The 26,164-nt window shown below is 40.4% G+C and overlaps 3 protein-coding genes across 52 annotated transcripts; 2 read left to right on the forward strand and 1 right to left on the reverse strand.

The window, feature by feature from the left end:
• Positions 1-10,093: 10,093 nt before the first annotated feature.
• Positions 10,094-11,993, forward strand: LOC127942558 (uncharacterized). Its single transcript, XM_052538349.1, has 8 exons — positions 10,094-10,475; positions 10,651-10,721; positions 10,792-10,971; positions 11,146-11,204; positions 11,291-11,365; positions 11,439-11,501; positions 11,584-11,736; positions 11,928-11,993. The coding sequence occupies exons 1-8, from the start codon at positions 10,240-10,242 to the stop codon at positions 11,940-11,942; spliced, it is 852 nt and encodes a 283-aa protein (XP_052394309.1). The 5' UTR covers positions 10,094-10,239; the 3' UTR covers positions 11,943-11,993.
• On the reverse strand, positions 11,896-13,478 carry LOC127942559 (putative nuclease HARBI1). Its single transcript, XM_052538350.1, has 3 exons — positions 12,598-13,478; positions 12,421-12,532; positions 11,896-12,347 (listed from the first exon to the last, which is right to left on the reverse strand). Exons 1-3 carry the CDS (start codon positions 12,757-12,759, stop codon positions 11,971-11,973), a joined length of 651 nt encoding a protein of 216 aa, XP_052394310.1. The 5' UTR covers positions 12,760-13,478; the 3' UTR covers positions 11,896-11,970.
• A 364-nt stretch (positions 13,479-13,842) lies between these two features.
• LOC127943375 (fibroin heavy chain-like) lies at positions 13,843-24,368 on the forward strand. Of its 50 annotated transcripts, none has more exons than XM_052539799.1 (8): positions 13,843-14,093; positions 14,350-14,499; positions 14,695-14,844; positions 14,943-15,107; positions 19,126-20,870; positions 20,997-21,087; positions 21,496-21,555; positions 21,718-24,368. In XM_052539799.1, the coding sequence occupies exons 1-8, from the start codon at positions 14,015-14,017 to the stop codon at positions 24,243-24,245; spliced, it is 4,968 nt and encodes a 1,655-aa protein (XP_052395759.1). In that variant the 5' UTR covers positions 13,843-14,014; the 3' UTR covers positions 24,246-24,368. The 50 variants fall into 50 exon arrangements, with proteins under 50 accessions (XP_052395759.1, XP_052395741.1, XP_052395757.1 ...); XM_052539804.1 differs by having other exon boundaries at positions 13,844-14,093; positions 19,126-20,738; XM_052539812.1 differs by lacking the exon at positions 20,997-21,087 and having other exon boundaries at positions 13,844-14,093; positions 19,126-20,498; positions 20,703-20,793.
• The last annotated feature ends 1,796 nt before the right edge of the window (positions 24,369-26,164 follow it).

Here is a 26,164-nt window from a genome sequence, read left to right on the forward strand (position 1 = left end):
ACACATATATTATATAAACAATTTTTTTGTATGCGATTAGTCATATATGTATGTATATATAGCAACGACTTCCAGTGAACACGAAAAAGACTGACATCTTTTAAGTTTAATATTATGATGATAAGAATTACTAATGTACGCTTTCATTTATTTAACTTATATTAAATAAGTGAATTTCAATTTTAAATGCATTAAATATTTCCATTTAATTTTGTGAAGACAATTTAGAATAATTTTAGATTTGCTTTATCATTAGAGTAGAACATGCATATTTCAATGTGTATATATATATATGTGTGTGTGTGTGTGTGTGTGTGTGTGTGTGAACCATTCATGCACAAATGAGAGTGAATGTTTGAGTTCCTTTCCTTGATGTTAAGACGTGCAGTGTAAGTGTAGTTTATATAGATTAAATGACTTTTATTCAAGTCAAACTAATTTGACCACATTGTGTTACACCAGAGAAAGTATTTCCACTGTTTAGTTCAGGTAGCTCCAAACACACTGTATTTTACTGTAAGGCAGCTAACTGAGGACAGTTTGTGCACGTAAGTTCATGTAGCGTACAGTGGGATGATTCGGAGCAAGTGGGGGCGCTGTTTCCTGTGGGCCGTTTCCTCTTCCTGTCTCTCTGAGTGACAAAGACCAGTGGGGACTGGCTCTTCCTGTTCAGCAGGAAATGGGAACAGCGCTCTGCAGATCTAGACTGGCAGTGAAGAGCTGCTGCATGTGCGACCAGGCATCAGAAACAATGCACATCCTCGGGGCATGTAAACACCGCAGGCCCGTCCCAGACCTCGAGGACTCAACAAAAACAAAAGAGCTTTTCAACCGCTCACCCCATTCTACTGGTCATGTCACACTCTGTGGATATCATACGAAAAAAAAAGCATTTTTTTCTGATTACAAGCAGGGAATCCACCCACACTTTCCATTAAGAGCGAGAATGAAACTAGCGCTGCGTAAAAACCCCATTCCACTCCAGCGGGTGCGCAGGGTGGGGCCGAGGTGTGTCTGTGAGTGGATCATTACTAATGAACCACAGACAAACCTTCTCATCTGCTGCTCGAGTGTGTGTGTGTGTGTGTGTGTGTGAGAGAGAGATGTGGGAAGCTTTTACTCAGCTGTCTGTTCCCGTGGAGAAGCTGTGACGTGCTAGCACATGTTCCTCATACTGCAGTTGTAAGCTAATTGACTTTAAACTTCATGCAAGCATTCGGCATTCACATATTTCATGTTAAAAATAAGCACATCTTTGGAAATCAAATGGCTTTGAAACACAATTTCAGATGGGATGTTGCTCAGACGTTCAAAGGGGGTTTTAGGGTGGTTCCCATGCCATAGAGGTTTTAGGGTGTGTTGGGTGGTAACCTACTAGCCCATGTCGAAAAGATCTACACAATTTATGGTATTATTCACATACTCTGTACATAACCAGTTATTTCTTTTTTTTTTTTTTGTATATACATTAAAAATATGTACTGTACATGTAATACCATGCATTATAGACATACCTTCAATATGCTTATATATATATATATATATATATATATATATATATATATATATACATATACACATTCTAGAAACTTATTTATTTGCAACAGTACTCCTAGTAATCCATATAGCCTCAGGCAGACAGGGAAATGTAATTATTTTCCGCAGAATGTTTTATTTATTTATTTATTTTTTCAAACAGTTTGTTTCGATTAAAGTGCACCAATTATGGGAAATGAAAGGTTCATATTTTGGTTTGGAAGTCCCTAACAACATTGACATGCATGTAAGGTCAAAAAACACTTTCATTGTCTTATAATATGCAGTTATTTTTTACCTTACTCTTTACCTCACAGATGATTCATTTAACAATACATTTTCCCAAACCCCTTCTTTGCGTAATGCTAATCTGCGGTGATTGGTCCGATTTGTCTCATTTTCATTTCATCTGATGCCTGATAAAGCAGTGTTTGTGAGTGCAGTGCTGCTTTGTTTACAATGTTACCAGGGAAACAGCTATTTTTACGCTCCAAAAGCGCCCCCTAGTGTCAAAGACTCTTTGTTTTGAGAGAAAAAAAACTTTATACACGGTGTACTTTCAAATTGAAAACTATGCAGATGTTTTCAATCACTTTGCGTCACCATTATAGCGTCTTCCATAATAGGGGCACTTTCACTGGTTCAATTCCCTAGTTAGTTTACGTAATCACACAGTGACATAACATATGGTACAATGTGGAACATGGATGTTTTACATGCCTAAAGCATATAAAGGAAATAAACCAGTCTTTTACATAAACCATGGCCATAAACCACATATCACCGGCTCATCAGCCTTCGGTCCGAGCTGAACTGTTTACTCAGTTCATTGGACTATTGGAGGAACTAAAGCGCTGAATGAGTTTATCACAGGATTATATAAGCAAGTATTTGGCTCATTTCAAGTCTGGGTGACTGTTTTTATTGAGTGCCTTGTAGATCTGAGCTGCTTGAGCCATGAACTGTTTCAGACAGTTCAGTCCAATTTGGTGAACTGGTTCAATAAGTTCACTAAAAAGAACCGGTTCAAAAGAACGATTCGTTCATGAACCGGACATCACTCCAGACTCTTTGTCTGAGCTTTCAAAAGGACGTGATCTAGGGCCTTGATACAACACGTGCCATTGTCAAGACTGTACATCTATCCCTCACAGCCTCATTTTCATCTGCACAAAATTCAATATGGTGTCTAACCTGACGTATGTCTATAGTAATAGTGATGCTTATCCAATCAGTCACCACTAATAATGAACATGTGATCATAATCTGCGGCTGATCACAGAGGCTCGAACAGCCAGGGGCCGTTTCACACCCTGTATCCCCCGTCAACGCCCCCCAGCCCGGGAAGGAAACACAAGAGAGACGGCTCGGCTCTGGAGCACACTGTTTATGCAGCAGCATCCTGCCCATCGCCCCTCTACCCACCGACAACATGTACACACACACACACGGATAATCATGCACAGAACACTCTCTCTACCTCCACACACACTGAATAATCACTGCACACACTGACGCATATGCTCTCCACAGACTTACACAAAGCACTAAGATTTGCTCAGATAAAGACAAGAAGAGCAAAATGACGATGGATATGAGAAAAAGTAGACAAATCAAGGAGAAAAGTAAAATAACTCGCAGTGTAGTGCAAGAAAAACAAATCAAAGACCAGTGTTTAGCTTAGCGGTTAGCACTTGTGCTGTGCCAACACTGGGAATTCAAGTCAGGCTTGCTATCACTTTTATTAAGGTTAATATGCTTCTCCCAAATGTTAGGAACTGCATTTTTGTGGCTGACACGCAGCAGACTGACATGGTCGGAAAGAGGCTGTGGTGATTCATTTTGACGTCTTTTCATTGTTGTTACACTGAGCTACAAAGGACTCTGACTCTGTGTGTGGGTCCGTTCACGCTGTGACGACGAGTTTCTCTTCCCATCCACTATTTGTGTATCTGAACACGTTGTACTGTATGAGTGACTCTGAGTGTGTTCTGAATGCCAGTGAGCTGCCCTTGTGGTCTGTTACCTACCTAGGCAGCTGACATCAGGGCTGACCCGTCCTGCATATATGCGTATATATACTCCATATATGCGTATATATGCCACATATAGGCAAAACTGAGGTGCATATATGTGCATATACAGGAAATATAGGTCTGTATTGCTTCTTCATATCCACATATAAGCCCTATACATACAAGATATGTTCTTTATATAGCTAATGGCAGGATCTGGTCATTTTGTAGCTCATATCCCATTTTTGACTGTCATACATGATGCCTAGCTCATATTTTCTATTATCAAGGCAAAAACTAAGAATTAACGAAAAAATTATGCAAGAACTTATGTATGTTCGCACATGTGAAATTTTTATCACATGTGACTGGCACGTTATGGAATTTAACTATGGCAATATATTAACATGATATACAGAGCCGGACAGTAACGGAGTACATTTACTTGAGTACAGTACTTAAGTACAATTTTGAGGTATCTGTACTTTACTCGAGTATCATTTTTGGGGAGTACTCATGACTTTACTCAACATTTACGAGGCAAATATTGTACTCTTTACTCCGCTACATTTCTATCCATAACCGTAAGTACCTGTTACTTCTTCGGCCCCGTCCACACGGAGACGGACCCCCGATCTTTTTTCCCTCGTCTCAAGAAATATCCGCGTCCACACAAAGCCGATGTAGTATATATGCCAGACCAGCATGTGGCGCTGTAATTCTGCCACAGAGGTACACTTAAAACGGAGAAGAAGACATGGATTTGCTGCGCATGGTACACAAACGAACATGGAACAATACATTTATTAATCCGTGTTAAATGTTAGCGTTCAGTGTTTGATCATGTTTTTGTTGCTGTTACGTGATGTAGTGGTGTTTGACTAGGGGCGAGACGTAGGCTGATGACGCCCTATTTTCAGAAAATGTACGGATTCGCCGTCCAGACGAAACACAAAGGCGCCGTTTTCAAAACATCAGTTACACTCTTCCAAAACGCCAGATCCGTGTGGACGAAAACGCCTATCCGCTAAAAAATTGGTGGGCCTAAAAAATAAAAATCTCGGACACCTTATCAAACGTCATTGGATAGTGCAGGAAGGAAGAGGAGGAGGAGGCGCGTCATGACAGACCTTCAAAGAATAATAAAGATTTTTTTTTTCTGTTCAGTGTTTTGTCTTATTTTTGTTCTTGTACTATTTGATTGTTCTTGTAAATACATAATGTACATTTCTATATTTTGGACTTTTATTTAAATGGCCAAGCAGGTTTTTTATCTTATTTTTGTTCTTGTATTATATTTTTTGTTTTGTATTATTTGATTGATCTTGAGTAAATAAATAATATACATTTCTACATTTTGTACTTTTATTTATGTTGCCTAGCAGCTATGGATTTTAATTTTACTAATATAAGTGAACATATAGGTACATATATACGTGCACATATTTACCTATATAGGTATATGTATGCACACATATATGTGTACATATATGTGTAAATATATGTGTGCATATATGTACATATATATGTTCATATACAGTGTTTGTACATATATATGGGAGCATATATGTACATATATGTACATATAATATAGGAAAACGGCAAATTTTATGTATGTCACATATATTAAAAACCTATATCAAAACCTATATTGAAACATATATGTTTATATAGGTTTTTTCCATGTGGGGATGTCACAGAAGGCCCTGGTGTGTCTGCCAGGGTTGCCAACTCTCACACATCTGGTGTGACACTCACGCTTTCAGCATCAATCTCACGCTGAAGTCCAAGCGTGAGTGTCACGCCAGATGCGTGAGAGTTGGCAACCCTGGTGTCTGCAGTGAGGACGTATCTGATAACATGATGAATAAGGGTGAACACTGGAAAAACATGCACAAAATATGGACTTTTCTGTATTTTTTGCAACTTTTCTGCAAATAATTGCTCTTTAAGTGGCCTTTATATATAGTTATTGCTTCTGTTTATATATATATATATATATATATATATATATATATATTTTTTTTTTTTAGGTGTTGTATTTTTATTAATAGATCTTATTTAAATAATTTTATAGTCAATTCAAGTACATTAATTTTTTTATTTAAATCATTATATATTTACTTTATATTTTTGGCATAATTATTGTTTAATTCATTTTTTTTTCCAGTTTATTTGAGATGTTATTATAATTATGTCGTCACACTGCATTGCTATTTAAAAAAACAGCCAAACTAAAAGCCGATTAATTTATTTCAATTTACCAAAATTATTGTTAATATTTTTTGTTTTGTTTTAGTTAACTAAAACACTTTCCTTTATTTTGTGCACAGAGAATAATGGATGTTATCTGTCGACTACCCAAGTACTTATTAAATAAACTATATTTCAATGCATTCTGGGATTGCTGTATCCATGTTAATGCAAATGCTGCTTTTGAATTCTGGTCAAAATGCTTCGTCTTGCATGATTGCACTTCCTAGTTTTTGAAAGTATTTGTTGAAAGTACCAAAGATGCCTTAAAATGTTGCATAGGCAGCTTCTGGAACAAAGCCAGTGTGTTTGTGAGTCACAGTGCCTGTATTCAGCAGGTAAAGTGCTTCAAAAGCATTAATACCTGGATGTGTGGTGAATAGTGGAGAATCAAAACATGCACATACTACTCACACTATTGCTAAACGTCAATGAAAGGTGCTTTTCTTTCACCGTCCCACTTGCCAATCCAAAAAATTACGTGTAAAAATGATGACGCACTCCCCATGACAGTTTTGTGTCATCTCATAAAGTGTGTCTATGTTTGAGAAAGAGTGAGAGAGAGCTGCTATGTGGGATGGCTAGTGGTGTAAATGTGCTAAACGGTGACGTACGAGAGTTAAAACTGCAGAAAAACATCCATTTCCAGTCAGATTGCTGTTAGGCTTTTTGTTTGGATACATAACAAACATGAAGAATGAATCATAAAGACTCACACACATATACACACAAAAACCCGCTTTCCAGAAGATTACACTGAAATGGAAGAGGAAATTGAAGAGTGTGTGAGGAAAACAAGAGAATTGATTTGACGACAGCAATTACGGAGGCCTTAAATTACAACACACACACACACACTCACACACACACTGAGCTGCTTTGCTGTCAAGGTTACTTTAGCTAGTCCATTTATATTCATAGCACTCCCAACAAGTCATATCTACTATATTTAATGGCTCAATTCACAAATGATTTAGTCTGACGTTAGCATGTTGCTAAGCTAACAGCATGATAATCTAATAAATTTAAAAATGTCGCACACACATTGGGCAAATCTGTCAGTTTCGAATTAGATCAAGCTATTTTGCCTCCCAGAACTGAATGAAATGTTAGGAAACTCCACCATTTTGACACATAAGCTGAATTACATCAGTTTCTTAAATCATCCTTTGTGCAAATATCTGGAGTTGCAATATACGACTGTCGGAGGAGATGCACACTGACTCACTCTGCACTTCCTGAGTGAAATGGGACTGAAAAAGAAGAAAAACAATTATTTCACAAAAAAAGTGCATGATTTATGTTAAACACCCCTCTTACTTTTAGTTAAGAGTTTTCATGTGAATCCAGTGACAATGGATTATTATTTTTTTTTTTAAACAAACACAAATAACTTTTTGAGTTTGCATTTTGATGTTGTTTATCTGGGAAATTCTTGTTTGTCCTTCAGCGGATGGCGTCTTTAGTGATACCAGATCCCAGAAAGGGTTATTTTTCACGAACAAGACACGTCATGTTCAACAGACGCACTCGGGCTCATCACATGGACAGATAAATACGACGGACAGGAAATGTCTTTTCAATGTTTCTGTGCATTAATCACAGAAACCAGCCTCACTCATGAACGGAGGTGTCTTTTGACGTCAGGAACCGAGACAGAAGTCAGCACATTCATGTTCTAGAAAAACAGAAGAAACTCCGTGTTAGCGTCCCTCGCTGTTTTTCCAGTTCATCGGGGGCATTCTGCTAATGTGTGAAGAGTCAGTGTGACTGAAAACTACACTCCCTCTCCGCACACCACTGTTAGACTGAAAGTAGAGACTGGAACACCTTTAGCTTTGTGTGAATGTGTTAATTTGGATTCGTAGAATGGGATTTGTCATTGTCACCCATCTGTCCCTTTACTTAGCACACAGGAAGTGACCCGTTTGCTTCAGCAGTACTCAAAGACATACACACAAACTGGCATTACTCATCTCTGAGGCCTTCATAGAGAAGTGTGATACAACAGCGCATTCGTATACTTTCTGTCACCGAAAACCGAATTGTGACGACAATTGTCCTTAAGCGGAAAGAAACAGACATTAGAGTTCAAAGGTTTGGGGTCGGAAAGATATTTAAAAAATGTTTTTAAAAGAAGTCTCTCACCAAGCATGCATTTTTAAGATTAAAAATACAGTACAATCTGAAATATTGTGAAATATCATTGCAATTCACAATGACTGATTACCATTTGAATATTTTAAATGTTAAAATGTAATGCAAAGCTGAATTTCCAGCATCATTACTCCAGTCTTCAGTGTCATGATCCTTCAGAAATCATTCTATTATCCTGATCTGATGAATTCCTTCTGACTGAGATCAACATCTGCTGGGCTGTAGGTGAACAACAAGTGTGCTACAAAGACTAGAGCCGTGCAGAGGAGTTACTCATTGATGAAACAGACAGTGTATCTAATTTAATAGAGTTGGGACGCTATCTAGTGGTGGACACATACAACAACTTTGGCTTTTATAAATCTTCATGGACACTGTTGTATTGGGATATTGTGTAGCTGCAATTACTTGATTTATGTCTTGCATTCATTGGTTCCCAACCTTAGGAACCAGTATTTAAGTCATTTGATTTAAGTCATTGATAGTGTCTGTCTTCACTGTTTGTGTACCTGCTATCAGTTAAGGCAGGCAATAAGCCATTGGATTTCAGTTTAAATCAGTTTATTTTTAATTAATACTATAGTAGTTCAGTTCCCTTTACATCTTTAACTAGCTGTTAATTTATCGATTGAATGGGTGAACTATCCTCATTAATCGAGCAAACATGTGCGCCCCCTGAGAGAACTGGCAGGAGCTGCCACTGGAAGGCACAATCCTTGATCATCTAATTAAGGTGATGCAGAAGTGCTTTCAAACTATTTTTTTTTTTTACCCTTACACCCTTCATCTCTTCGAAGCCTTCATTCATGAATCCGATCCATGCACTTCCGTCTGATTGCCACCAGAGGTCACCCTTTCATTACATTGAATCTCACACTACACAAACTATTGCATGTCATCCCGGACTACATATCCCAGCATCCATTGCATTGATTAGACAAACAGCTGCTGCCGATGACACAACCCTACATAAGCCATGGACTTCCTCTTTCACTACCGAGTTTTGTTCAGCATTTATCACTCACCCAATGATAGCTGCTCTACAGAGCCAGTTCCTGTTTTCCTAGTTTATTCATAGTCATGCCTTGCCTGTCTTCCTATGTTCAGTTTCTTGTCTGTGTTTTGGATTACCCTTTTGTCTTGCGGACTCTTGTCTCCGTCACCCCATAACCCTCTCACTCCGGAGGGGAAACCTTTTGAGGCATAGGGATGAACTCTTTTGAATGGAACGCAGCATGTGGGTGCTTCTCAATCCTTATTTCTGCATTCTTGTTTCCGTTCCTCACGTTTTAGCTCCATTTCCATTACAGAAATCGTAGAGATTGTGGGTCGTTTCTGGTGCTTGGATTGTACTTCAATAATGAGGTCCAATAACCTTTAACCTTTCACTTAATTTTTAAATTTTTTCCCCTCCATTTAACAGCATTAACCATCCCCCAACGCTCAGGTTCACAAATAAAATGATGATTTGAGCAAAATGAATGATTAGTCTCAGTCAATTAGAAATTTGTTACTGATATGGGGCCTGTTCTTTGTATTACATCTGGGATGAAATGTAACTTCCAAGATTATATCATCACGATAATCAGGATATGGCTAATTCGGTTCTCTGAACACATCTGTTGTTGATGATTAGTAGGTTATGGCTGAATTGAGTTATCTGAGATAATTGCGGGTTCATGAGTTGATTTAAAAGGGACTATATCGGTGCTCGAAACAACGATCATCAGTGCATCGATTGGCTGGCGGCAAGACAGCAACGTAATGACATAATACAATAATAATAATAATAATAATAATAAAAAAAACTTTTATAAGGAAACAGCCAAGCGAACAAAACTACATAAATGATAGATCAATTAAATGTTAATTTTTTTTCATGATTCCTAATTATTTATATTCATGATTTCTAATTTGTACAGGCTTTACATTTTTATTTCAATGTAACAATTAATTTAATTTGATCTGATAATTTTTTTTTATTATTATTATTATTTTTCCTGGATCAGTAGGATACTTTTGTAACGGTGGCTGGGACAGATTTTAAGTATCAATTCTGCTTAAAAATATGCGATCTAATCCCGTTTACATTAATTACCGGGGACCTGTTATGACCGCAACTCCGGGGGGGTATTCCAGAAAGCTTGGTTAACTTACCATTTGATAAACTATAACCTCTGGGTTGATTTACCCCAAACAGGCATACCATGAGTATGTCGGTTCCAAAACACCTGAGAAGAGTTAGCTTAATCAACCTCTGACTGGTTACCCAGAGTTAATGCGCGTGCACGGTGCATGTATAAAGACATTTTCAATGGATCGCCGATTTCACGAGTCACCATGGAAACTCAAAGCGGAAAAAAAGAGAGCCGCGTATTTCACAGAGGCGGAGTTGGAAGTTTTAATGCATGCTTATGAGGAGTTTAAGCCAATAATATTAAAAAGAAGCAATACAGCTGCATCGGCTAAAGCAAGAGAGTTGGCTTGGCAAAAAATAACGGACAGAGTAAATGCGTGAGTGTATTAAATTACAAATTTGGTATTGGCTCCCGTTTTATTGAAATGCAAAATAATGAAGTATGACTTATACATACTTTTGAATATGTTAAATCACTATGAAAGCATTTACTTTTCCTGCCATTTTATTTCTTTAGCTTGAAATAATAATGTATATTTCTTATTTAATAAGGTGTAATCCTTCTGGAGCCACAAGAACTTTAAGCCAAGTCAAAATGAAACACAAAAACATTCTGCAAAAAGGTAATATTTGATTACACAATTACTGAACTATTATTATAACAGGATTTAGTATATTCATTCTGTCATGCAGCTAACAGAAAAAAGACTGAAGCCCGTCTAACTGGCGGGGGGCCACCACCACCTCCCCTCACCCCATCTGAGGAGCTGGCTCTGTCCCTTAATAAAGGGCGACCAGTGGTTGCTGGCATTCCAGGGGACAGTTCATCACACATACTATGCACCACAAGTGATGGTGAAAAAAGGGTGAAATGTAAGTTTACCTCTATGATTTGTTTTCATTTTTTATCCTGATAAATTACTATCTCTGTCACTTAAAGGCTTTTTGAACAAGATTAATTTATGTAGGCTTATTTTATTTAACTGCATATGATGTATTATTTTCTTTGATAATATTGAGAATTTAACGGGTTGTGTGTTCTTATAGATACTGATGGACGGATTGTATTATTGGACTCTCCAGAAAGAACACAGTCTGTCACAGTTGTAAGTGATTTGTTGTCAGGTACTTTTAGGGGTTTTTTTTTTTTTTTTTTTGCCAAATAATGTATACTTGAATATTTGTCTTGTAGGATGAAGATGATGATGACGATGAAGAGACCACATCTGCTGTGACAGAAGTGGACAATGCTGGTAGATCCACTGAGGTATGATGCATACCATTATGATGTATGGCCCCTTTTTGCATTAGAGTAACAAACTGTCATTGTCCTTTCATAGTACATACCTAGGGATTTGCCCACAGATGAGGGTCCTTCAGCCTCAGCACACAATCTAAGCAGGGTAAGAATTTGTGTCCATGTGTCCATATTTTAATTTTATTGTCTGACCAAACAATCTCATTTATTACATTTTTCCACCTTAGTTGCCAGCAAAGGAGCTGTATAAGGTCCATCTTCAAAAACAAATAAGAAAAAGTGACATGGAGATGGACCTTATACAGCTTCAAATGGAAGAGAAAAGGCTCCTCATTAAAAAAGCAGCACTTGAAATAGAATTACTTGAGAATCGCCTTAAGGTGAGAACTTGTCTGAATATTAATCTGTTGCATGTTAAAAGTGGTCTGTCTGTCTCTATCTATCTATCTATCTATCTATCTATCTATCTAGCTATCTATCTATCTGTATGTATGTATGTATGTATGTATGTGTAAAGCAATATAAAAAAAAAAAAAACATTTTAATGAATTTTACTTTTATTGTTTTTCAGGAAATGAAGAAATAAACTGCCTGGCAGACCAGTGCAAAAAAAACTAATAAAAGTAATTTTGACAAATCCTGTCTCTCAAAAGTCTTCCGTCTCTGTTGGCCTCTAAAATCTGTCGGTGTTCCTCTGGGCCATCTTCCTCAATACAAGGAGGGTGGCTCTCTCCTCTTATAGTGGCAATATTGTGAAGCACAACACAAGCCACAATAATGTCGCATGCCCTCTCTGGACTAACCCGGAGCCCACGCAGACACTGAAACCGAGATTTGAGGATCCCTATAGTCATCTCCACCTTGGCCTGTGTTCGGCTGTGAGCCAGGTTAAACCGTGTCTGTGGTCCAGGCTCAGGTTCAGGGTAGGGTGTCATTAAATAGGGCAGACAAGGGTATCCTCTGTCCCCCAGCAAGTAACCATTGTACTGTCCTGTAATGATTGAAGTGTACAACACAAATATAGTAAAAACGAAAATACAAAAATTGTATAAAGCAAATCATACCCTGCTGAAATGTCTGGCATAATGATGACTCGCGGAAAATTCTGGCATCATGCACAGATCCTGGCCATTTTGCCTCGACATTGGTGATGATTTGGGTTGCCTCACATATTACCTATAGTTAGTGGAAAAAGTAATGACTTTGATGATTTTAAGAAGGGGAAAAAATTAAGTTGTTACCTGCACATTGATACTATGAATAGATTTCCTATTAACATAGTCTCCCTCATTTATTGATGGAGCTTTAATAGGAATGTGAGTGCCATCAATGCACCCAATTACATTTGGAAACCCTGAAACAGAAAGTTTTGGAAGTATGAAGTGTGTGCATAAGGAATACATGTATAGATATTAATAATATGACTAAATATTAAATATGCGTCATATATTTTACTACAAAGGACAAACCTGCCACTCTGTGGAATTCGTCTTTAATAACAAGCAGAGGTTTATGGCCAGGGAACTGTACAAACGTGGGTAACAACTGTTTAAGTGCCAGACACACTGTACGAACGGCTCTACACACAGTTGCCTTTCCCACATGCTCTGAATCGCCCACACTGTACAAAAAATGGCCAGACGCAAAAAACCTAAGTGCTATGCACAGAATGTTTTCTGTGCTAAGCGCAGAGCCGCGGTTTGTCACATTTGCGATATGCGGTTTTAAAAGACGTGTTAAATAAACTAATGAATCTTTTGAAAAACGATAACGCTCTTTTAAATATTCATTAGGGTAAGCAAACACATCAATACGCGGTCTTATAACCCTCTCCCGATGAAAAAAACCTCGTATAATTTGTGCTTCAACGTCCACAGGATCCTCGTCAAAAGGGCACGCCATGCTCACCAACCTTCTGAAACGAAGTTACACTGAAACATAACCTGCTCTCGAGCAGGTTATCTTCAGAGAGTCAGTTGCTATGGTTACATACATACCCAGAAAGTGACCTCTGTTTTTGGAACCGAACGTTGAGGTTATCCACGAACTTACCCTTATACATACCCAGGTATGTCACATAACCTGCTTTTTGGAATACCCCCCGGGATGAGCTTCGAAGAACGAACCTTGTTGATAAAAGAACTAACTTAGCAACTATGGTTTTGGGAAACGCACCCCTGATCGGTTATAGTAGGCTAAAGTGGTCAAGTGCAAAGACCGAAAGTCAATTTAGACAAAGCAATTCAACCCTCTCTTAGGCAACCTGATTGGTTGACGTTATAGTGACGTTAGGTTTAGGGGTGAGGGGATCATTTAGATTGCATGATTTAGAAACACCCAGCAGTTTGAAAGCACCTAGAAGGTGATAAACACGCCCACTTTTGCACTACAGAGACCTAAGTCTCGTCTCATCCAACCCCAATCAAACACACCTGAACAAGCTAATCAAGGTCTTCCAGATAACTAGAAAGCGACAGGCAGGTGCGTTTGATCAGGTTTGGAGTTTACTTGATCTCCTTGGATCTTTAAAACAGAGTTTTTTGTTGCGGCGACACGTTTATTGGTTTATTTTTTTCTCTGCTCGCTGTCCTCTTTTCCTGACGCACCAATTTAGCGCATTTCCCAGCAGAGATCACTGCGAGACCGCAGGTCGGGAGGATGACCGCGCGAGTGTACTGCTCGTTGATGGCTGTTTTATCATGTCTGTCTGGAAACTTGATCATAACAGATGCCACATGTGAGAAAATCTGTTAACTTTATTACACAACCTGAAGGAATGCAAAAATAAGTGTCTCTCAGTCTTTGAAAGTAACTCTAAAATATATATATTTTTTAATGTTTCAAAACTACTTAAGTTGAAAATATTTGTCTAGAAAAGTAATCACATATAAGTTACATTAAATTAACAAAGCCACTGAAGTGGTTGCACTACTGATATAACATTTTTAAATGGGATAACTTGTAAACTGTAACTTTTATTATGTTTTCAAAAGTCAGCTTCCCAACAATGGTGTTCGGTTTCTGTCCGATGAAGCTGACGGTCGCGCCGTCTCGTCGAGGATGTTTCTTTGATGGAGATTGCCCTGGAGGAGAAAAATGCTGTATATTTGAGTCGGGGTCTGCGTGTGTGCCACCTGTTTCCAGTGAGTTAATAATGCACCCCCCCCCCCCCCCCAAAAAAAAGTAATGCATTGAATTTAATATAAGCTTTTTAACCCGAGACCAAAGTGTAAAGTAAAAATTTAGGTGATTGGAAATGTTCGACATTGAGTGGTTCTTTCTCTAATTACACTTTAAATAGGGTAACTTGTAATCTGTAACCTCTTACATTTTTGAAGTGACCTTCCCAAAAATTGTGGCCGGGTTCTGTCCGACAAAGCTGACTGTTGTGCCATCCCGTCGAGGGTGTTTTTCTGATGGAGACTGCTTTGGAGGAGACAAATGCTGTATATTTGAGTCAGGGCCTGCATGTGTGCCACCTGTTTCCAGTGAGTTAATGGATGCTAAAAAAAAAGTAACACACTGAATTCAATGTTCGCTTTTAAGCAGAGACTGAAGTGTAATGCAAGACTCTTTTAAATTTAAGTGGATAGAATTATTCAGGAGTCATTGATGAAGCCAGGACTGTGTCCACCCCCAACCTTTGAAAGAAGATCGTGTACCTCATTCTGTAATGGTGACTCTGACTGTCCCAACAATGAGAAGTGCTGCAGCAATGGATGTGGTCGTTACTGTACGGCTCCATATGCAGGTATGCGTGTTATATTGTTTTGGTACTTGTTAACATTAATAGTAATGATGACGTTAAATTCATTTAGCCTTTTGTTATTATCAAAAGTACGTTTGAATTCATCCCACATGACGTTTTAACCAGGATGGCTATAGAACATAAAGAGGACTCCTAGTTAGAATAGTATTCACTCAGTTGTTAAAACTTGCTATTTGTGCTGTGTGTTTCTTACAAGTGCTGGTCATATAATTAGAATATCATCAAAAAGTTGATTTAATTTTACTAATTCCATACAAGTTCCACTTTTTGAATATTGTATTCATTCATTACACACAGACTGATATATTTCAAATGTTTGTTTCTTTTAATTTTGATGATAACTGACAACTAAGGAAAATCCCAAATTCAGTATCTCAGAAAATATTAATTATAGAATATTACTTGATAATAATACAAAGAAAGGATTTTTAGAAATCTTGGCCAACTGAAAAGTATGAACATGAAAGCATGAGCACGTACAGCACTCAATACTTGGTTGGGGCTTCTTTTGCCTGAATTACTGCAGCAATGCGGCGTGGCATGGAGTTGACCAGTCTGTGGCACTGCTCTGGTGTTATGAGAGGCCTGGTTACTCTGATAGTGGCCTTCAGCTCTTCTGCATTGAGTCTGGCATATCACATCTTCAGCTTCACAATACTCCGTAGATTTTCTGTGGGGTTAAGGTCAGGCGAGTTTGTAGGTCAATTAAGAATAAGAACAGGGATACCATGGTCTTTAAACCAGGTACTGGTAGCTTTGGCACTGTGTGCAGGACCTTGGACCTGCATGGCACACCAAACCATCACTGACTGTGGAAACTTTACACTGGACCTCAAGCAACGTGGATTGTGTGCCTCTCCTCTCTTTCTCCAAGTTAAGTCACCATTATTTATATAGCGCTTTAAACAAAATACATTGCGTCAAAGCAACTGAACAACATTCATTAGGAAAACTGTGCGTCAATAATGCAAATTGATAGTTAAAGGCAGTTCATCATTAAATTTAGTGAGGTCATCTCTGTTCAGTTAAATGGTGTCTGTGCATTTATTTGCAATCAAGTCAACGATATCGCTGTAGATGAAGTGACCCCAACTAAGCAAGCCAGAGGCGACAGAGGCAAGGAACAAAAACTCCATCGGTGACAGAATGGAGAAAAAAACCTTGTGAGAAACCAGGCTCAGTTAGGGGGCCAGTTCTCCTCTGACCAGACGAAACCAGTAGTTCAATTCCAGGCTGCAGCAAGGTCAGATTGTGCAGAAGAATCATCTCTTTCATGTGGTCTTGTCCTGGTGGTCCTCTGAGACAAGGTCTTTACAGGGGATCTGTATCTGGGGCTCTAGTTGTCCTGGTCTCCGCTGTCTTTCAGGGCAGTAGAAGTCCTTTCTAGGTGCTGATCCACCATCTGGTCTGGATACGTACTGGATCAGGGTGACTGCAGTGACACTCTGATCTGGATACAGACTGGATCTGGTCGCTATGGTGACCTTGGAATAAGAGAAACAGACAAATATTAGCGTATATGCCATTCCGGTTTACCTAATTAATGCAGACTAAAAATCCTTTAACGGATTTGGATATTAAAAGCATATTAGTATGTTATGTGTAAGCCAGGTTAAAGAGATGGGTCTTTAATCTAGATTTAAACTGCAAGAGTGTGTGTGCCTCCTGAACAATGTTAGGTAGGTTATTGCAGAGTTTTGGCGCCAAATAGGAAAAGGATCTGCCGCCCGCAGTAGGTTTTGATATTCTAGGTATTATCAAATTGCCTGAGATTTGAGAGCATAGCGGACGTAGAGGATTATAATGTAAAAGGAGCTAATTCAAATACAGAGGTGCTAAACCATTCAGGGCTTTGTAAGTAATAAGCAATATTTTAAAGTCTATACAATGTTTGATAGGGAGCCAGTGCAGTGTTGACCGGACCGGGTTAATATGGTCATACTTCGTGGTTCTAGTAAGAACTCTTGCTGCTGCATTTTGGACTAGCTGTAGTTTGGACTAGCTGTAACTGTGGCCCATGTGAGATGATTCTGATGCTGTCTGTTTTTTTCAAGAGTGGCTTGACAATGAATGCGACAGCTAAAACCAATGTTTTGCATACGTCTGTGCATAGTGGTTCTTGAAGCACTGACTCCAGCTGCAGTCCACTCTTTGTGAATCTCCCCACATTTTTGAATGGGTTTTGTTTCACAATCCTCTCCAGGGTGCGGTCATCCCTATTGCTTGCACACTTTTTCTACCACATCTTTTCATTCCCTTCGCCCCTTTATTAATGTTTGGACACAGAACTCTGTGAACAGCCAGCCTCTTTTGCAATTACCTTTTGTCTTGCCCTCCTTGTGCAAGGTGTCAATGGTTGTCTATTGGACAACTGTCAAGTCAGGAGTCTTCCCCATGATTCTGTAGCCTACAGAACTAGACTGAGACCATTTAAAAGCCTTTGCAGGTGTTTTGAGTTATTTGATTAGAGTGGCACCAGGTTTCAGCAATATTGAACCTTTTCACAATATTATTTTCAGAGATACTGAATTTGGAATTTTCTTCAGTTGTCAGTTATAATCATCAAAATTAAAAGAGAAACATTTGAAATATATCAGTCTCTGTGTAATGATGATAACATACAAGCAGAGATGGAGTACTCGAATCCTGGACTCGGACTCGAGTCACTATTCTTTGGACTCGAGTCTGACTCGAGACTCCATTCTCTGGACTCGTGACTCTACTTGGATTCGCAGACTGATGACTCGTACTTGGACTCGGAGTCGAGGATATATAAAATCGGACTTGAGCCTTCAACACGTTGTTTTTGGCCTAAAAATAAAAAAAAGTGTCTCGTGCCCAAGACCGGCCGGGATCTACTCTCCTTTTGTTTTTGTTTTTTTGGTTTTTTTTTTTTTCTCACAGACACTGCTACCGCTTGTTTCTTTGCCTGACAACACACTCGCTGAAGTCACTCACTTTACTTTCACTTTACTTTTTTTCCAAAGCGCTCGGGCACTTGGGGGAAAGGATGAAGCTGATTGGTTAGTTCTTGTCACATGATCCGCGGTGCGCTTGCTGCATTCTGAGAAGTTGAGATGGTTTTTAACTCGATGCAGTGCGAACGTACCTGTATGCTTTCATTATGAGCGCACATACGCTTACATTATGAGCACGCATATTGCGCGCCTACATTTGAAATAACGAACTTGAGTGCGCAAAAGACGTGATATTTGAACGGCCCTTATCATTACACGTTGCTTTCTGACCAGTCGCGTGCCGTCACACAGACACATTCACTTGAACACATACTAACGCACTCACGTTAAATCACTCGTTCACTCACACACAAACGCTCTCACACACTCACTCACTCACTCTCTCTCCCTCTTTCTCTCTCTCTCGGCATATTGATTTTTATGTGTTAAGTATCTTTTAAAATACAGTGTCCTGTAAAATGCATGTTTCTTTTTTACTTCGAGTGTATTTCTGTAATGCAGTGTTAAGGATTAGTTCAAACAAAAATGAAAATTTCCAAATCATTTACTCCTCCCAATGCCATTCAGGATATCCATGGCGTTTTTTTTTTAATCTGGTAATGGTGACTCGACTTGGACTTGACTCCGACTCTTCTTTGGTGACTTGGACTCAAACACTGAGACTCGAGACTCGACTCGGACTCGACAGTTGGTGACTCGACTACATCACTGTGTACAAGTTTCACTTTTTTAATGGAATTGTTGAAATCAACTTTTTGATGACATTATTATGACCAGCACCTGTATACTGAAGTGGTGTACAGTGTATATCAGGGGTAACCAACCCTGCTCCTGGTTATTGACTGTCCTGCAAAGATTAGCTCCAACCCTAGTCAAACACACCTGCCTTTTAATTAAGTGATCAAGGAGACCTTATTTAATTGCTTCAGTTGTGTTTGATTAGGATTGGAGCTGAACTTTGCAGGGTTGTTTACTCCTGGTGTATATGCATGGACTAAAGCTGACTATCTGTGTTCATGCAGTGAAACCAGGTCAATGTCCCAAACCGAAGGACACTCCAGAATGTGCTGAAAGCTGTTTCCATGATGGCCAGTGTCCTGACTCGCAGAAATGTTGCCCAACTACCTGTGGCTATGCATGTAGTGAAGCAAATGATCAAGAAAGTGGTCAGGGAAGTGTTCATGTAAGTGTTAAGGCAGGTGGAAATGGAAGGGGTTATGTAAGTATTCAGACAAGTAATCGTGGAAGTAGTTCTGGAAGTAGTTCTGGATTTGGTTCTGGAAGTAGTTCTGGAACTGGTTCTGGAAGTGGTCAGGCTCAGGGAAGTAGTTCTGGTAGTGTAAGTGGTTCTGGAAGTGGTCAGGCTCAGGGAAGTGGTTCTGGAAGTGTAAGTGGTTCTGGGAGTGGGAGTAGTTCTGGAACTGGTTCTGGGAGTGGAAGTAGTTCTGGAACTGGTTCTGGGAGTGGAAGTAGTTCTGGAAGTGGTCAGATTCAAGGGAGTAGTTCTGGAAGCAGTTATGGAACTGGAAGTGCAGGTGGTTCTGGAAGTGGAAGTAGTTCTGGAAGTGGTCAGGCTCAGGGAAGTAGTTCTGGAAGTGGTTATGGAACTGGAAGTAGTTCTGGAAGCGGTCAGGCTCAGGGAAGTAGTTCTGGAAGTGGGAGTAGTTTTGGAAGTGTGAGTAGTTCTGGAAGTGGTTATGGAGCTGGAAGTGCAAGTAGTTCTGGAAGTGGTTCTGGAAGTGGAACTAGTTCCGGAAGTGGTTCTGGAACTGGAAGTGCAAGTAGTTCTGGAACTGGTTCTGGAAGTGGTCAGGCTCAGGGAAGTAGTTCTGGAAGTGGGAGTAGTTTTGGAAGTGGTTATGTAACTGGAATTGCAAGTAGTTCTGGAACTGGTTCTGGAAGTGGAAGTAGTTCTGGAAGTGGTCATGGAACAGGAACTGGAAGTAGTTCTGGAAGTGGTTATGGAACTGGAAGTGGTTATGGAACTGGAAGTGCAAGTAGTTCTGGAAGTGGTTCTGGAAGTGGAACTAGTTCCGGAAGTGGTTATGGAACTGGAAGTGCAAGTAGTTCTGGAACAGGTTCTGGAAGTGGAAGTAGTTCCGGAAGTGGTCAGGCTCAGGGAAGTAGTTCTGGAACTGGGAGTAGTTATGGAAGTGTGAGTAGTTCTGGAAGTGGTTCTGGAACTGGAAGTGCAAGTAGTTCTGGAAGTGGTTCTGGAACTGGAAGTGCAAGTAGTTCTGGAAGTGGTTATGGAAGTGGAAGTGCAAGTAGTATTGGAAGTGGTTCTGGAAGTGGAACTAGTTCCGGAAGTGGTTATGGAACTGGAAGTGGAAGTAGTTCTGGAAGTGGTCAGGCTCAGGGGAGTAGTTCTGGAAGTGGGAGTAGTTATGGAAGTGTGAGTAGTTCTGGAAGTGGTTCTGGAACTGGAAGTGCAAGTAGTTCTGGAAGTGGTTCTGGAACTGGAAGTGCAAGTAGTTCTGGAAGTGGTTATGGAAGTGGAAGTGCAAGTAGTATTGGAAGTGGTTCTGGAAGTGGAACTAGTTCCGGAAGTGGTTATGGAACTGGAAGTGGAAGTAGTTCTGGAAGTGGTCAGGCTCAGGGGAGTAGTTCTGGAAGTGGGAGTAGTTATGGAAGTGTGAGTAGTTCTGGAAGTGGTTATGGAACTGGAAGTGCAAGTAGTTCTGGAACAGGTTCTGGAAGTGGAAGTAGTTCTGGAAGTGGTCAGGCTCAGGGAAGTAGTTCTGGAAGTGGGAGTAGTTCTGGAAGTGGTTATGGAACTGGAAGTGCAAGTAGTTCTGGAACTGGTTCTGGAATGGGAAGTAGTTCTGGAACGGGTTCTGGAAGTGGAAGTGGTTCTGGAAGTGGAAGTAGTTCTGGAAGTGGTCAGGCTCAGGGGAGTAGTTCTGGAAGTGGGAGTAGTTATGGAAGTGTGAGTAGTTCTGGAAGTGGTTATGGAACTGGAAGTGCAAGTAGTTCTGGAACTGGTTCTGGAATGGGAAGTAGTTCTGGAACTGGTTCTGGAAGTGGTTCTGGAAGTGGAAGTAGTTCTGGAAGTGGTCAGGGTCAGGGAAGTAGTTCTGGAAGTGGGAGTAATTATGGAAGTGTGAGCAGTTCTGGAAGTGGTTATGGAACTGGAAGTGGAAGTAGTTCTGGAACTGGTTTTGGAAGTGGAAGTAGTTCAGGAAGTGGTCAGGCTCAGGGAAGTAGTCCTGGAAGTGGTTCAGGAACTGGAAGTGGAAGTAGTTCTGGAAGTGGTTCAGGAACTGGAAGTGGAAGTAGTTCTTCAAGTGGTCAGGCTCAGGGAAGTAGTTCTGGAAGTGTGAGTAGTTATGGAAGTGTGAGTAGTTCTGGAAGTGGTCATGGAACTGGAAGTGCAAGTAGTTCTGGAACAGGTTCTGGAAGTGGAAGTAGTTCTGGAATTGGTCAGGCTCAGGGAAGTAGTTCTGGAAGTGGTTCTGGAACTGGAAGTAGTTCTGGAAGTGGTTCTGGAAGTGGAAGTAGTTCTGGAAGTGGTCAGGCTCAGGGAAGTACTTCTGGAAGTGGGAGTAATTATGGAAGTGTGAGTAGTTCTGGAAGTGGTTATGGAACTGGAAGTGCAAGTAGTTCTGGAACAGGTTCTGGAAGTGGAAGTAGTTCTGGAATTGGTCAGGCTCAGGGAAGTAGTTCTGGAAGTGGTTCTGGAACTGGAAGTAGTTCTGGAAGTGGTCAGGCTCAGGGAAGTAGTTCTGGAAGTGGGAGTAGTTATGGAAGTGTGAGTAGTTCTGGAAGTGGTTATGGAACTGGAAGTGCAAGTAGTTCTGGAACAGGTTCTGGAAGTGGAAGTAGTTCTGGAAGTGGTCAGGCTCAGGGAAGTAGTTCCGGAAGTGGTTATGGAACTGGAAGTAGTTCTGGAAGTGGTCAGGTTCAGGAGAGTAGTTCTGGAAATGGTTCTGGAAGTGTGAGTAGTTCTGGAAGTGGAACTAGTTCCGGAAGTGGTCAGGCTCAAGAACGTAGTTCTGGAAGTAGTTCTGGAACTGGAAATGCAAGTAGTTCTGGAACTGGTTCTGGAAGTGGAACTAGTTATGGAAGTGGCCAGGCTCAGGGAAGTAGTTCTGGAATTGGAAGTGGTTCAGGAAGTGGAAGCAATCAGGTTCAAGGAAGTAGTTCTGGAAGTGGAAGTAGCTATGGAAGTGGCAGCAGTCAGGCTCAGGGAAGTGGTTCTGGAAGTGGAACTAGTCATGGAAGTGGAAGCAGTCAGGCTCAGGGAAGTGGTTCTGGAGGTGGAAGCAGTCAGGCTCAGGGAAGTGGTTCTGGAAGTGGAAGTAGTTATGGAAGTGGCAGCAGTCAAGCTCAGGGAAGTAGTTCTGGAAGTGGAACTAGTCATGGAAGTGGAAGCAGTCAGGCCCAGAGAAGTGGTTCTGGAAGTGGAAGCAGTCAGGCTCAGGGAAGTGGTTCTGGTCATGGAAGTGAAGGTAGTCAGGTTCAGGGAAGTGGTTCTGGAGGTGGAACTAGTTATGGGAGCAGTAATTATGGTAGTCAGGCTCAGGCAAGTGGTTCTGGAAGTGGAACTAGTCATGGAAGTGAAAGCAGTCAGGCTCAGGGAAGTGGTTCTGGAAGTGGAAGCAGTCAGGCTCAGGGAAGTGGTTCTGGAAGTGTTAGTGGTCAGGCTCAGGGAAGTAGTTCTGAAAGTGGTTATGGAAGTCGAAGTAGTCATGGAAGTGAAGGCAGTCAGGCTCAGGGAAGTGGTTCTGGAGGTAGAACTAGTTATGGGAGTGGAAATAATTACGGAAGCAGTCAGGCTCAGGCAAGTGGTTCTGGAAGTGGAACTGGTTATGAAAGTGGAAGAAATAATGGACATGGAAGCAATCAGGTTCAAGGAAGTAGTTCTGAAAGTGGTTATGGAAGTGGAATTAGTCATGGAAGTGGAAGCAGTCAGGCTCAGGGAAGTGGTTCTAGAGGTGGAAGTGGTTATGGAAGTGGAAGTAGTTCTGGAACTAGTTATGGAAGTGGAAGTAGTCATGGAAGTGGAAGCAGTCAGGCTCAGGGAACTGGTTCTGGAAGTGTTAGTGGTCAGGCTCAGGGAAGTAGTTCTGAAAGTGGTTCTGGAAGTGGAAATAATTATGGAAGTGGAAGTAATTATGGAAGCGGTCAGGCTCAGGCAAGTGGTTCTGGAAGTGGAACTGGTTATGAAAGTGGAAGTAATAATGGACATGGAAGCAGTCAGGTTCAAGGAGGTAGCTCTGAAAGTGGTTCTGGAAGTGGAAGTAATTATGGAAGCGGTCAGGCTCAGGGGAGTAGTTCTGAAACTGATTCTGGAAGTGGAACGGATTATGAAAGTGGAAGTAACTATGGAAGTGGTCAGGCTCAAGGAAGTAGTTCTGAGACCAGTTCTGGAAGTGGAACTGATTCTGGAAGCAGTCAGTCTCAGGGAAGTGGTTCTGGAAGTGGAATTAGTTCTGGAAGCGGTCAGGCTCAGGGAGGTGGTTCTGGAAGTGGAACTGATTATGAAAGTGGAAGTAATTATGAAAGTGGAGGTGGTCAGGCTCAGGGAAGTGGTTCTGGAAGTGGACGTAACTATGGAAGTGGAAGGGGTCGAGCTCGGGGAAGTGGTTATGGAAGGGGTCAGGCTCAGGGAAGTAATTATGGAAGTGGAAGTGGTCTTGCGCAGGGAAGTGGTTATGGAAGGGGAAGCAGTTCTGGAAGTGGTTATAGACATAGTTCTGGAAGTGATCAGGGAAGTGGTCAAGCTCAGGGAAGTAATTATGGAAGTGGAAGCGATCCGGGAAGTGGTTATGGAAGTGAGAGCAGTTCTGGAAATGGTTATAGACATAGTTCTGGAAGTGATCAGGGAAGTGGTCAAGCTCAGGGAAGTAGTTATGGAAGTGGAAGTGATCAGGGAAGTAGTTATGCAAGTGGTCATGGAAGCGGTCAATATCAGGGAAGTAGTGATGAAAGTGGAAGACGTTATGGAAGTGATCAGGGAAGTAGCTACAGAAGTGGAAATAGTTATGAAACTTATGGAAATCGACATGATCAGGGAAGTGGTCATGGAAGCAGTCAACATCAGGGAAGTAGTTATGGAAGTGGTCATGGAAGCGGTCAACGTCAGGGAAGCAATAAGGGAAGTGGTCATGGAAGCAGACAAGCTCAGGGAAGTGATTAGGGAAATTGGCAGGGATGTGGTCATTGAAATGGGCACTTTGCATAACCCTTACTTGATATTGTTTTCATTTGTTTTCCTGTTTGCTTAGTTTCCCCATCAAATAAAAAAAAATATTTAAAGTTTTTTTGGTATCATTTGGTGTTTTTTCACAACTGCTTTCTGAGACCCAGGCACCCCTGGCTTTTTACATGTAAACAAAGTATTGTAAATGTCTTGGACTCCTGGTAAATAAATTACTCTTTTTCTCTCTGCAGCGGTCACACCTTTTACAAACTCTTTGCATTTTTCTGTCTTCTCATGGAGGTTCTTCGACTGATCAGGAGTGACAGATGTATGTGCCGTATGCACTGCACTCAGTTATTCCTTTTGTAGTGACATGTAATACATTTTTAATAAGTCCAATTTAAGGTTTTATATATAACTTAAATACTATGTTTTTGGTAAAATTCTGTACTTTATGTATCTGTATTTTAAAGTGTAATTTGAGTACTCTTAACACCCCTGTAATGAGGTAATGCCTGCCTTCATAGATTTAATAGGCCAACACTGTCAATTTGACATTGACATTGGATGAGAAAGTGCACTTATCTCTGCACCAGTGTTCAGTTGGTGTTAAGCAGTCATTTTAGAAGCCTATAAATTCAGAGGTCGGTATCTCGTGCTGGGAACTGCATTGTGTACGACGTCATGCGGAGCTGCACAGACCAATTAAAAGAACCATAGACTTAAACTACTTCAGTCTGTGTGCATAGAATAATACACGCGTTTCACAATTTGAGTTGAACACTTGGATATATTTGATCTTTACTCAGTTATCTAAACTGTTAAAAATGTATTGTAATTTTACAGGAAATTCCTGGCAACTAATTGCCATGAACTTACAGCAAGTAATGTACGGTTGTCATATCAGTTAATGATGAATACGCTGTAAAAAAAACAAAAGTAAACTATTCCCACTTGCTTGTAGAAAAAAAAGACGTTGATGTATTTAACCAATACATTTAACATAACATTTAGAATTACATTGGCTTCTACATTGTTTTCTTAAATACAGGTCCTTCTCAAAAAATTTTGCATATTGTGATAAAGTTCATTATTTTCCATAATGTAATGATAAAAATTAAACTTTCATATATTTTAGATTCATTGCACACCAACTGAAATATTTCAGGTCTTTTATTGTTTTAATTCTGATGATTTTGGCATACAGCTCATGAAAACCCAAAATTCTGATCTCAAAAAATTAGCACATTTCATCCGACGAATAAAAGAAAAGTGTTTTTATACAAAAAGTCAACCTTCAAATAATTATGTTCAGTTATGCACTCAATACTTGTTCGGGAATCCTTTTGCAGAAATGACTGCTTCAATGCGGTGCAGCCTGTGGCACTGTTGAGGTGTTATGGAGGCCCAGGATACTTTGATAGTGGCTTTAAGCTCATCCAGAGTGTTGGGTCTTGCGTCTCTCAACTTTCTCTTCACAATATCAAACAGATTCTCTATGTGGTTCAGGTCAGGAGAGTTGGCAGGCCAATTGAGCACAGTAATACCATGGTCCGTAAACCATTTACCAGTGGTTTTGGCACTGTGAGCAGGTGCCAGGTTGTGCTGAAAAACAAAATCATCATCTTTTCAGCAGATGGAAGCATGAAGTGCTCCAAAATCTCCTGATAGCTAGCTGCATTGACCCTGCCCTTGATAAAACACAGTGGACCAACACCAGCAGCTGACATGGCACCCCAGACCATCACTGACTGTGGGTACTTGACAATGGACTTCAGGCATTTTGGCATTTCCTTCTCCCCAGTCTTCCTCCAGACTCTGGCACCTTGATTTCCGAATGACATGCAAAATTTGCTTTCATCTGAAAAAAAGTACTTTGGACAACTGAGCAACAGTCCAGTGCTGCTTCTCTGTAG

The sequence above is a fragment of the Carassius gibelio genome, chromosome A22 (genome assembly GCF_023724105.1).
Source record: "Carassius gibelio isolate Cgi1373 ecotype wild population from Czech Republic chromosome A22, carGib1.2-hapl.c, whole genome shotgun sequence".
NCBI classification, from domain to species: Eukaryota; Metazoa; Chordata; class Actinopteri; order Cypriniformes; family Cyprinidae; genus Carassius; species Carassius gibelio.

Bases quoted from the DNA above. Each gene is read 5' to 3' on its own strand.
- LOC127942558 (XM_052538349.1), top strand. From the start codon at position 10,240: ATGCGCGTGCACGGTGCATGTATAAAGACATTTTCAATGGATCGCCGA. The intron at 10,476-10,650 runs GTGAGTGTATTA...TTATTTAATAAG, and splicing joins ATAACGGACAGAGTAAATGC to GTGTAATCCTTCTGGAGCCA. The intron at 11,366-11,438 runs GTATGATGCATA...GTCCTTTCATAG, and splicing joins ATGCTGGTAGATCCACTGAG to TACATACCTAGGGATTTGCC.
- LOC127942559 (XM_052538350.1), bottom strand. From the start codon at position 12,759: ATGTATTCCTTATGCACACACTTCATACTTCCAAAACTTTCTGTTTCA. The intron at 12,533-12,597 runs GTAACAACTTAA...CACTAACTATAG, and splicing joins TTCATAGTATCAATGTGCAG to GTAATATGTGAGGCAACCCA. The intron at 12,348-12,420 runs GTATGATTTGCT...CAATCATTACAG, and splicing joins ATGCCAGACATTTCAGCAGG to GACAGTACAATGGTTACTTG.
- LOC127943375 (XM_052539778.1), top strand. From the start codon at position 14,015: ATGACCGCGCGAGTGTACTGCTCGTTGATGGCTGTTTTATCATGTCTG. The intron at 14,845-14,942 runs GTGAGTTAATGG...TTTAAATTTAAG, and splicing joins ATGTGTGCCACCTGTTTCCA to TGGATAGAATTATTCAGGAG. The intron at 21,556-21,717 runs GTTCTGGAACTG...GTTCTGGAACAG, and splicing joins GGGAAGTAGTTCTGGAAGTG to GTTCTGGAAGTGGAAGTAGT.